General features: G+C 39.6%; 1 protein-coding gene across 1 annotated transcript; it reads right to left on the bottom strand.

Moving 5' to 3' along the window:
- Positions 1-297: 297 nt before the first annotated feature.
- Positions 298-3,014, bottom strand: LOC109064088 (gastrula zinc finger protein XlCGF57.1-like). Its single transcript, XM_042755367.1, has 3 exons — positions 2,106-3,014; positions 1,381-2,018; positions 298-1,179 (listed from the first exon to the last, which is right to left on the bottom strand). The coding sequence occupies exons 1-3, from the start codon at positions 2,964-2,966 to the stop codon at positions 1,098-1,100; spliced, it is 1,581 nt and encodes a 526-aa protein (XP_042611301.1). The 5' UTR covers positions 2,967-3,014; the 3' UTR covers positions 298-1,097.
- Positions 3,015-11,830: the final 8,816 nt, after the last annotated feature.

The raw sequence follows: 11,830 nt of genomic DNA, 5'->3' as shown, positions 1-11,830 counted from the left end.
TTCCCTGGGAATCAAACCCACAACCTGCCCCCACGAGAGATTTGTGTCAAAATACCAAACGAAAAACTGCGAAGCGTAAGCGAAATCTGTGGCAATGCATTCAGAATCCACGATTAGCGAAAACGAATCTTTGAAAAACATTAACAAAGAATGAAGCATATTTGAAGAGGCTGTTAAATTTGTGCAACTGAGTTTCATTTTCATTGTGTTTTCTTCTTTTGTAATGGCATATTTTTGATAGTTTCTGAAAAAGTTACGTTCAGTTTTATAAATTTACATTCATTTTTTTGGAATATAATTCCATAAGATCTCACGATCACAAACTCGACAGTCTGTTTTTATTCAGAGGATGTAGGTTAACTAATACCCTTAAATCTGCTGACTACTGCTTGCTTCTGATTAAAAGTGTGGTTTACTTTCTCATACAGCTCGCTAAATCAGTGATAGACAGAAATCAAAAGATCACGATGAAGTTCCTACTGCTCCATTCATCCAGGCGCCTTCAGTTTGATCTGTCCTGCTCATAAAGTAAAGGTAACATCAGTCTCATCAAACATCAGATTAGATAGTTTATTGTTTTGTTGCATGGCATCTGTTTGGTGAGAGCGCCTGAGGTTTGGTTTCAAGGCGAGATCATTTCGGGTTTTACAAGAAGAAGAGAAGCAAAGTGTCCAGTTTCAAAGCTACATGAAAATATATCTTGTGTTTGCATGGAAGAGTAGAAGTGAAAGAGAAACTAGATCTTTGAATGAAAAACAGTAAAGAATGAGTTAACAAATAATATACGATTCATGTTTCTCTTAAACGTGTCATGACCTCTTCTTCAGATCTCCTTAAAAGTTTTTTTTCCAGTGTGATTTTTTTTGGTGCTCTTTCAGTTCATCATCTTTAGTAAAAGACTTCCTGCACTTAAACACATACCGCCGTATCTTTTCTGCTGTAATATTAAGAATGAATCTTCTCCTTTGTGTGACTCACCAGGTGATCAGAGTTTAATGGTCTTTCTTCAGAATGAGAGTTCAGATGTGATTTCAGATGAAAGCCTGAGCCGCTTCTTCCCAGTGTGAACTCATGAATCTTCAGCCTTCATTTACATCTCAATCTTTTTTTACACTAAGGGAAAGTGACAGATTTTTTTTGATCCTGTTTGTTTTATCTTTCTTGTTCACGTCATCAGGTCTGAAAGAAACATTAAATCAAGTGAGATTTCAAATGAGAGATAAACGTGAAATGAAAACCCCAACGTTTCTCCATGGATCGCTTTTTACTCACCTGTGTAAATGTGACAGGATTTTTGTGCCGAACATTCATGTTGGGTGTGAAAATATCCTAAATTACACAGAAGAGAATCTGTTTCTCAGCACATAAAGATGAACTTACCGTGATCTCAGACTGCGCTGATCTGGTTTCTCCGCTGCATGGATCTTCATGTGTATCTTCAGGTGATGTTTAAAAGCGAAACTCTTCTCGCACTGATCACACGTGTGTGGTTTCTCTCTGCTGTGGATCCTCTCATGCATTCTCAGACTTGCAGTCTGACTGAATCTCTTGTCACAGTGTGAACACTTGTAAGGTTTCTCTCCAGTGTGAGTCCTCTGGTGCAGTTTTAAAGAGTTTGCTGAAATAAAAGTCTTCCCACACTCAAAGCACATGTAAGATTTTTCACCGGTGTGTATTTTCTGATGTCCTTTCAAACTTTGCAGCAGTGAAAAACTCTTTCCACAATCAGAACATGAATGCGGCTTCTCCTTCGTATGAACTGTCAGGTGACTCTTCAGGTGTGATGCCGCAAGAAATCTTCTGCCGCAGTGATCACATGCATACGGCTTCTCTCCGGTGTGGATCCTCATGTGAACAGTAAGACCAGATTTGTATGTGAATATCTTTTCACACTGATCACACACGTATGGTTTCGCTCCGGTGTGGATTTTCATGTGTTCTTTAAGGTGTGGTGATTGTGTGAAACCCTTTCCACACTGATCACATGCATACGGTCTTTCTCCCGTGTGGATCCTCATGTGTCCCTTAAGATGTGGGTCTCTGTGTGAAGCTCTTCCCGCACTGATTACATGTGAACGGCTTCTCTCGGTTGTGTGAACTCTCATGTGAAGTTCAAGACATTGTTTGTTTGAGAAGCTCTTTTCACACTGATCACACATGAATGGTTTCTCTCCGGTGTGGATGCTCATGTGAAGATCCAGACATTGTTTATATGGGAAGCTCTTCCCGCACTGATCACATGTGAACGGCTTCTCTCCGGTGTGAACTCTCATGTGTCTCTTGAGTTGTGCTGAATGTGTGAAGCTCTTCCCGCACTGATCGCATGCGTGAGGCTTCTCTCCGGTGTGGATCCTCATGTGACCAGTAAGATGTGGTTCCTGTGTGAAGCTCTTCCCGCACTGATTACATGTGAACGGTTTCTCTCCGGTGTGAACTCTCATGTGACCATCAAAATTACGTTTGTTTGTGAAACTCTTTCCACACTGAGAGCAGGTGAACGGCTTTTCTCCAGCGTGGATTCTCATGTGAACCTCAAGATTCTTCTGGCACTTGAATCTCTTTCCACACTCATCACACGTCAGCGGTTTCTGGCGAGCATGAACTCTCACGTGAAGCTCAAGACTATTCTTGTTTGTGAATCTCTTCTCACACTGATCACACATGAACGGCTTCTCTCCGGTGTGGATCTTGATGTGTTTTGTAAGATGTATTTTTTGTGTGAAGCTTGTCCCGCACAGATCACATGTGAACGGTTTCTCTCCAGTGTGGATCCTCATGTGAACATCAAGACTTTGTTTGGTTGTGAAACTCTTTCCACACTGAGAGCAGGTCAAAGATTTCTTGACTCTTCTTTTCTTTAAAAATGTCTTTTTAGTCTTTGAGCGACTCAAAGGTTTTTCTCCAGGGTTCTCGTGATGTTTCTCCTCCACTTCACTCAGTTCTTCACTCTCCTCGCTTTCTTCCATCAGCTCTGAAATGAAAAAAAAAATGTTTACATTAATTTTCAGTAAATATTCAATAAATAATTCAAAAATAGTAACATAAAGTAAAAGGACATAGAAGTGAGCCCTGATGAAATAGCCTTAAGTAGATACCTGTTATAAAATATTACAGTCATTTTGATGCTTTTTTATAAATGAATTTTACACATCCCTGAAAACTTTCCATAAATTAGTACATTGGTCCTAAAATCTATTTTTCAACGAAAGTACTACTTTACAAACACTGCATCCGTGAGGCAATATTATCCGTAGGGGCTGCCATTGTTGTTTCACGGGCTATGTGACGTCAGAGCTCAGAACTGGGAGGACATCGATCTAGTACAAGTTCACGGGTGGGAAGTCACGGGTTTGACTGCTGTTCCAGTGCACTTTCACGGGTAGAAGGTTGGAAAAACACGGGTTACGGGTTGCCTGGAACGCGGCAGAACTTAAATTACACTTTCAGTTTTGATCGTACAGATAAGAGCAATACATTAATCGAAAAAGTAACTACTTTTATTTGCATACACACATAATAACAAAACTTTGTGCATTTCATAAAAAAAATAAAAAAAAAAAACAAGTTGCCTTGTCTGCAGCCTTGGTCTGCGGTGATCTTCATTTAGAAATGCGTCATTAAAATTAACTAACTCAGCAAATACTCAACACAGAGACATGAGAGATAGATCTATAAAAAGATACTTTTAAAGTAAGCAAGTGCTACCGAAAACAAATATTCTGTGATAAAGTAATCCATATGAAAACAACGCAATGTCCCGTCTTTCACGTCTCCCTTCATTATATCTAATGTGACCACACCCACACGCTGAACGCACTATTTAGATTATAATGTTTCACTTGAAGCTCGCAGCTTGTAAACACCCATACAGAAAACAAAGGCGAACCTAGGTCTACAAGGGTTGTTTTTTTTTTTTTTTTTTTTTTTTTTTTTATGTTTTGCTCGACTGAGAGGATCAGAACATAATTCACCCCATGAAGATGCCTCTAATTACCTCAGATTTGAGTTTTTGGATTTCCTCAGAAACAATAATGAAGCGCTCGACCCATCAGAGATCATTAACAATAATTAAGTCCTTCCTTTTTTTTCATATATAATATGATATCTATATATAGTATATATATATATATACTACTTTTTATAACTTATGAGTTTCTTCACATCATCTAAATGTTCTAACTTACTACTAGTATCCAGTGACCATCCCATATGTTTAATAATTTATTTTATTAGTTTTATTTGAGAGCTATAAACATAATCCACTTGGAAAATGTAGTTATGGTGATGTTTATTTATATATTTCAACATTACAAAAATACCATCAATACCAGTTCTGCAAGCAGTAATATTGTGAAATATTTTTTAGAGAGCCTATTTAAAATACTGTTTTCTATTTGAATATTTTAAAATTTAATTTATTTCTGTTATCTACATCTAAAATTTCAGCATCATCACTCCAGTCTTACCCAATGTAAACAATATACACTACCATTCCAAAGCTGGGAGTCATAATAAGAAATACCTTTTAAGCACACACTGATGAAAAAATAAACGATTAATAAGAAAAAATTTCCAATGACGGCGGTTCTTTCTTGTTGCTCTTCAATTTAATAAAAAAAAAAAAAAAAAATCCTGGAAAAAAAACAATAGTCTTAAGCTCTTTTTCGACATTCAATGTAATAATAATAATAATAACAATAACAATAACGAGAAATGTTTTTTTTTTTTTTTTTTTGTTTTTTTTGTGAGTAAAAATCAGAATATTAGGATGATTCTGAAGGATCGTAGTGACTGGGTAATGATGCTAAAAATTCAGCTTTGAAAGTCGCTTTGAATCGTTCCTAATAAACTTTTTAACCTACTTTGAAGTGTATCTCAAGTTATTTTGTGGGTTAATTAATATCTCTCCTAAATAAACTACAACATAAAAATAGAGACATTATTTTTTTGTCCTCACGAATTCTTTCTTGTTAACTCATCCCTCTCAGTGACACACCTGGTTGAAAGGCTCATTATGCGTGCTAAGTTTGGTCTTCTCAGGGTGTTAATCACACTACTATTCATGATAGTTTGACCCTACTCGCCATATTCCCATTTTGAAACAAAACAGTGTCTAGAAAATTTAAATCAATCTATTGTTTTCTGTGAGCACCGTAAACAAGATGATTTTCATACATGCAGTTTGACAGCAAAAATTCCTAGGCTACCAGCTCCAGGTTGACAGACTTGTGAACAATGTTCTCTAGGTGTTTTAATGACCTTATTTCCAGTGATTTCAAATTGTATTTTTCACTAACCACGCATAATAAGTGTTTTCCCTTCCCCTCCCCCTCAAAACACAATTATGGTACATACATGCTCTTTATATATTATTGTAGCCCAGTTTGTACTGAATACAGTGTTTTCAGACTTTAGCCATGTATATGTTTATAAGCAAATAAAAAAAGCACAAAAGTCAGGGCATGTCAAAACTTCTCCAGGCCCCCGATTGATAATTGCTATAGAGCGTTTCACAACAGTAACGAAGTATTTGTACTTAGTTACTTCCCATCTCTGATAGATACATCAGAGCCAGCAGCAAATTCCAGAACTTCTGGCTGAGGTGAGGCTGCTCTCACCGGGTTCATGAGCACTGAACAGCCGCTGACGCTCTGGAGCTCACATCTCCTCGAAACGCCAAGCAAATTTTCATATAGACAATATATTTATTAACAAATCGCATATTTGAAGTCTAAACCAGTACATTCTCGCTTAAAAAATACACTTAAAACTACATCCGTGACACAAAAACAGTATCATTTATAAAATTTTAGTGGAATTGGGCGTCCACCATGACATCACATGAAAAAAAAAACTCCTATAAACACATCATATACCATGACCATAAAAACAAATTAATATACTACATAAATCATGTTTAAAGTTATAAATTATCAACCTAAAGAATCTTAAGTTTCTAGGTTATGTGTTAGTTCACTTTAAAGATTCTTTATAAATATGCTATTACAAAAGTAGCCTATGTGTCACTTAATCCTGTCAATGAACTTCAAGACTATTACACATCTACCGGACTGCATTTCCCTATGCCCATTGCACTCGTCACAAGTTCCACCTGGTTCAATGCGGCACAGCTACCACATAAATAGTAGTGTATATAATCAGTTCCCCACACCACCATTCACTGCCTGTGGTATTGTTTCGCAGTTATTCCGTTTTGCAGTCAGTGATAGCACTTTACGGAACTTATTCCGCTGTTTTCATAGGGTTAACCTTGTTTATTGCCTGAAGTCATCTATGTCTTGATCCCTAGCCTGTGTATCATCTCATTTCTTTGTGTTCTCTGCCTGCCCAGAAGATTATAGCCTGTCTTTGATTACCCCTCTCGCCTTCCTGTTCGGATAATGCTCTACTCCCCTCAGCCTCTGACACATAGCCTTGTGCTTCGATTTACCTCTTTGATTACTTGTTTTGATATTGTTCGAGATCAACCATGCCCAATCACTGGACTACTCTACATCTTGCCCCTCAATATGCCTGTTTGCCATCGTCTGATCCTTCTCACCTGTTTTTGACCATGTCCTTAAATAAAGCTTGCATCATTGGATCCCAAGATGCCTCACATCTCGCCGGTCTGCTACAGAATGCTCAGCCAAACAAGGATCCAGCACCTTTTTCAGAGGAACATTGGCCAGGTATGGACACATAAATTATTAGCTCTTAAACAAGGCCCGCGTTGCGCTTTTGCTGGAGAACTATATTCAAGTGTATCTAGCTACTGCCTGTTACTCTGATTTTACCGGACTGTTTGTTGATAGTTTTTTTTTGCGATGGTGATTAATCAGTCCGCTGAGGTCTAAGCTCAGAGGCGCAGGTTCTGTGTTCATCACTTGCCTGCTAGTTTATGGCTTTTGTTGTGTGTTGGCTATTCATTCACTGTGGGTGTCGCGGAGAAAGAACAACAACACCAACCAATCATAATAACAACCAAACTAAATAAACAAGCAAAAAAAAAAAACAAAAAAAAAGCACGATTGCAAGATGGCGGCCACAGTTGATCATGAATTAAGTAAAGTCACAGTTGATCTTCATGATCGTTCTGGCTAAGTCAAGTCATTGTGCTGATCGCCATGAGCCAAGTCAACTTACAGTTGATCATGAATCGCTCGCAAGCTCATTGTGCTGATCAAGAATCAAGTCACAGTTGATCATCATGATCGCTCTGTCCTGTCATGGCTATGGAGGCTGTCTGTGAACTCTCGCCCCAGTCCTGACACACGGCCACGGGAAGTCAGCTTCTGAACTTTTTGTCTGGCTCTGAACCCGCTGAGGAGGCAAATCCCTGAACTCTCTCAGTCTTGTCTACCAACCCCAAGGGATAAGGGCCTGTGAACTCCTTCTGACTATCCTGTCACAGTGACAGGGGCCGCTTCAGGAACTCTTCTTGCCTGAAACTTGTTCCCGCCAAGGAGGTCAGCCTGTGGAACTCCTTGCCTGTTCTTATCAAGGCCGCTGGTGAGGCCACTCATGAACCTTTCATCCTGTTCTGAACCAGCCACAGGGGTTGATGGTGAATTGTCTGTCACAGCCCAAAAATCTGCCTTTGAACCCTTAACCCTACCTGTCACGAGCCCAGAAACTATAAATGCACCCCATGTCTTTCCTATTAACCCTGTCACTTCCATCGAGACCATTCAGGAGCTGTCTGCTTGTTCTGTTTCCCCTAGTGTGTCTAATTCTAAATTATGTCTATCCACTAGTGTCAAGTAATGTCTGATTTTGAACCTTCTGTCTGCCCAGTTCCGGTCACTGAAAAGTCTAGTTTCAGTTAATACACCCAATATTGAACTGTCTGTCTGTCCAGTCACTTTCAAGGAAACTAACACAGAGTTTACTGCCCTGTCTGTTACAGCCCCCCAAAAAACGCCACTGAACCCTTAAACCCACCTGTCATGAGCCCAGAGACTATAACTGCATTCTGTGTCTGTCCCGTTAACCCTGTCACTGCCATAGATAACTTTTTATGAACTGTCTGCATGTTCCATTTTCCAAATGTGCCTGAACCATCTGCCTTGCTGGTCCCCATCAGGAAGCCTGTTTGTGAACTGTCTGGCCATTCAGTGGTCACCAGGGGACTATTGACGAACTTTCTGTGTTCTCTACCTCGGTCCTTGGGAAACTGTATATGCTCTGTCTGTCTCTCTGCGTCTCTGTTTACCCCTAGGCCCCAGTTCATGCCATGGGTTCCTGATCACTCCAGTTCACCGTGGTGGTCTGCCAATATGCTTTGGTCGTCAAAACCTCCGTCGGCAGTGGTTTCGGCTACTTGCGCTGCTGGCCCTTCTGCAGCCTGGTGGGCTTCTGCTTCTGCCGCTGCCTCTGCTCCTGGTGGTCTTCTGCTCTGCCTGCTCTGCCCTGGTGGGCTGTTGTCCCATCTGCTCCATTGTGGTGGTCTTCTGCTCAGTCTGCTCCGGCCTGGTGATCTTCCTTCCCTCTCTGTCTTCCTCCAAAAAAAATCAAAAAAAATTTAACCAACCAAAAAAAAAAGTGCCTCACATGGCTCCAGGGGTGAAGGGTAGGCCAACTCCACCTAAACTGAAACGAATCATTTTAATAAAAAAAACTACATATAAAAAAAAATAAACAATCACAATAAAGCATCTTCCAACAAACATACACACAAACAACCAGCACCAGGAGCTTGGAAGAAAAAAAACAAAAAATTTTTTTTTTTTTTTTTTAAATATAACTTAAAAATTTGGATTCATCTGATAGAAGAAAGTCATGTAAACCTAGGATGCCTTGAAGGTGAGTAATTCATGGGCTAATTTTCATTTTTGGGTGAACTAACCCTTTAACAAACACAATCTGAACTGAGATCTGCTGTGAAGATGATGCTCCTCCAGATATTCCTGCTTACTAGAAAAATTAACACGACTATGAGGATGAGAATGTTTACAGGTATTTACTGAACTGATTCAATTTTGTATCTTTCTATTTAGTAAAAAAGTACATTTCAGTTTCTAACAGTTTGTATTAAACCAGTATCATGACATTAATCTTCTTCCTCTGAGGTTTAATTGTGGTTGGTAGCGAAGCAAACATATGTTTTTTAACACCACCAGCTGGACTGGGTGTGAGACTAACCGATTCACGATTTATTAGAGATTTGTTTTTGACTAGTGGTGGGCAGATCGAGGCAAATGAAGCAATGAAACAGTTGAAGCAAATGTGCCATATTGTGTCGAGGCTTTGAATAAATCCGACACCCGTCTCAACGGTGACACCTAGTGGTCACTTGCAGGTGTTGATCTGAAAAAACCTGGACAACAAGCCATTAAAATGTTTTTTTTTTTTTTTTTTTTTTTAATTATTATTGTATTTTCTATATTGTGCAAGATTGTAACGCATGTAAGCTTCTCACTGCCTCGCATAAAGGTTATTATTAGCGTCATAAAAATTAAATAGATAATTTAAAAGAAATACTCGACCACAATTAGTCTCACTTTTTTAAGAGATTTTTTTTTTATCAAATATAATTTTGTTTTTTTGCCTCTGCTTTGTTGAAGGACTGTCAGCCTACTATTTTTTTTTTTTTTTTTTTTAACCAGATAATTATCTCCAGCACTTTTAAAAAAAATCCTCTCACCAAAAACCCACACGAGACGTCCAAGATGCCGTTGACTTCACTTTTATACAGGATTCGTCGCGATTGTGACCTGCGTCCGTACACGACTGGGTCGAATCAAACAGCTGCATTTCAGCGGACCATGCCACCTGCCCGAAACACTTGGCATGTGAGACCACTTCCGGCCATGAGCTTCATTTAAGCTGTTATGATCACGCATCCCCATCGGCAGTTGCTTGTTCTGCATTGTGCCAATCACGCTCCTCAGAGATCAGCTGTTTCAAAAAAAGTGCTGACTAGCTTCGGCACGATCTACACCAATATCTTCGGAACTGATCTGTTTCGCTGACAGTACAGCCATGTCCCTAGTTTTACCACCCTCCTTTAAATAAAAGCTACACACCCTGGGAATCCGCCGAGAGCATCATGTCTCTATCGAGGCTCATATACACATATGACTTTCTTCATTGTGTCTAAAGAATCAGCCGTGCTTCGGTTGTGACTTAAACTAAATCATTTTTTTTGTTTGTTTGTGTTTTCTTCCTTCCCCTTATACTACTCAAAAGTTGTATTTATGTACTCATTTAGGCTTCTAGCTTGACCTTCGCGTTCTAGTGTGATGTTTTATTTTTTTTTTTAATACATGTTTTCCATAGAACTGTTGGACTAGCTAGGATTTGATTGATTCATTAGGTCCTGCTAATGAACTATGACGCCTTAGATGTTGCATTATACATCGCCTTTTTCTGTACTATTTATCATATAGTAGTGATAAACTTCACTCGTTGCAGTTTTGGAACTGGAAAATGCGCTATGCTGGCATGGTGGAAAATGTGTTGCTATTAAGACCCGAGTCGCAGCGTTCTTTAAAAAACAAAAAAAAAAAAACACACACACACACACACACACACACACACACAACACACAAACACACACCACTATTACAAAACAAAAGAAAGACAAAGAACAGGCCAACCTGGCCACACCTTTCAATCTCAAACACAACCGCCTGTATATATGACCCTCAGTTTAGCCCGACGGATGCGGTGTGAATTACTCATTCATTAGGTGTCATGACAACAACGTGTTTTCGGCCCGCGGCCTGAAAGTGAAAACTTTTGACAACCAATTAACAGTTTCAAAAAGTCCATTATTGTCTATTAATAGTCACCCTCAGATGGTCCATGTCTAGCATAGCCAGCATGTTTTACAGCCCTCCCTGCATGTGTAGTGGCCTGTGTGTTGTGATTCAATGTGGTCCTTTGTGTTTTCCCGCTTGATTTTGTTTGTGCCTCTCATTCAGTGCCAGAAGCATCACGTACTTGACTATGAATCATCATACAATCAATCAATATAAACGCCAGTAAGCGTAAGATTCCTCTTACCAAGACGCCAAATTGCACAGTTAATCATTGTCCATATCGCACCAGCCATGCACTAAACTCTTCCCCGAGACGTTGTCATCAATAAACAGAAGAAGTGCTAGTTAAGCATGAAACTTGGCCTCAAAGCTTAATTTACATAATGATAACCCACTGAATAATATGAAATAGTGCCTACCCCCCCCCCCCCCCCCAAGCTAGAACGGCATTAGAAGCAAAAATGCAAGACTCGCGGTAAACAATGAAATGAGCTATAGCACCAACTAGACAACAATGGACGTAATTAAATACATATGATAGATGCATTTTAGCGCCACAAAACGGTTGCAAACATGAAAACGCATTATGATTGTACCGTTGATTATCACGAGCTTTGACCAATTAGGATGGACGCCCTATGCTCCTGATAGAATATTGTGGAATCAGTATAGGGCAGCGGGTCGGCAATGCCCCATGTCGCGTCCTGGAGTGCATTGATGTGTCCTGACAGATGCTATTAGACTCTTTAACCCAGAGAAAAAACCTACCTCACTTGTGCTGTGCGACTTGCATCATAGAAAGACCTTGATTATGCATTGCCTTGCAGGTGGTGATTGATACTAGGGCTTCTAGAGGATAAACTTCTGCTAGCGCACAGATGAGCACAGTCCTAGGGACCAACGTTAGCCAGCCCACTTTTGTGGTATAGCGTAAGTGCTAGGCTGACACAATGACACACACAAATTTAGCATTCTGCTCAATACAGATAATAGACCAAACTATTGACCATAATTGACTTATCTTTGTTTATCAGTCAATTGACTAAGTCTAAGACTCAATAGTC

Source organism: Cyprinus carpio, unplaced genomic scaffold, assembly GCF_018340385.1.
Source record: "Cyprinus carpio isolate SPL01 unplaced genomic scaffold, ASM1834038v1 S000006678, whole genome shotgun sequence".
Classification (NCBI taxonomy): Eukaryota; Metazoa; Chordata; class Actinopteri; order Cypriniformes; family Cyprinidae; genus Cyprinus; species Cyprinus carpio.
Note: the sequence above shows the minus strand (reverse complement) of the source record. Positions and strands in the feature narration are given on the sequence as shown.

Coding starts and splice junctions, on each gene's coding strand:
- LOC109064088 (XM_042755367.1), bottom strand. CDS start 2,966: ATGGAAGAAAGCGAGGAGAGTGAAGAACTGAGTGAAGTGGAGGAGAAA. Junction 2,019..2,105: donor AACAATGTCTTGAACTTCAC/ATGAGAGTTCAC, acceptor CTTAAGGGACAC/ATGAGGATCCACACGGGAGA. Junction 1,180..1,380: donor CAGCGCAGTCTGAGATCACG/GTAAGTTCATCT, acceptor TGTTTCTTTCAG/ACCTGATGACGTGAACAAGA.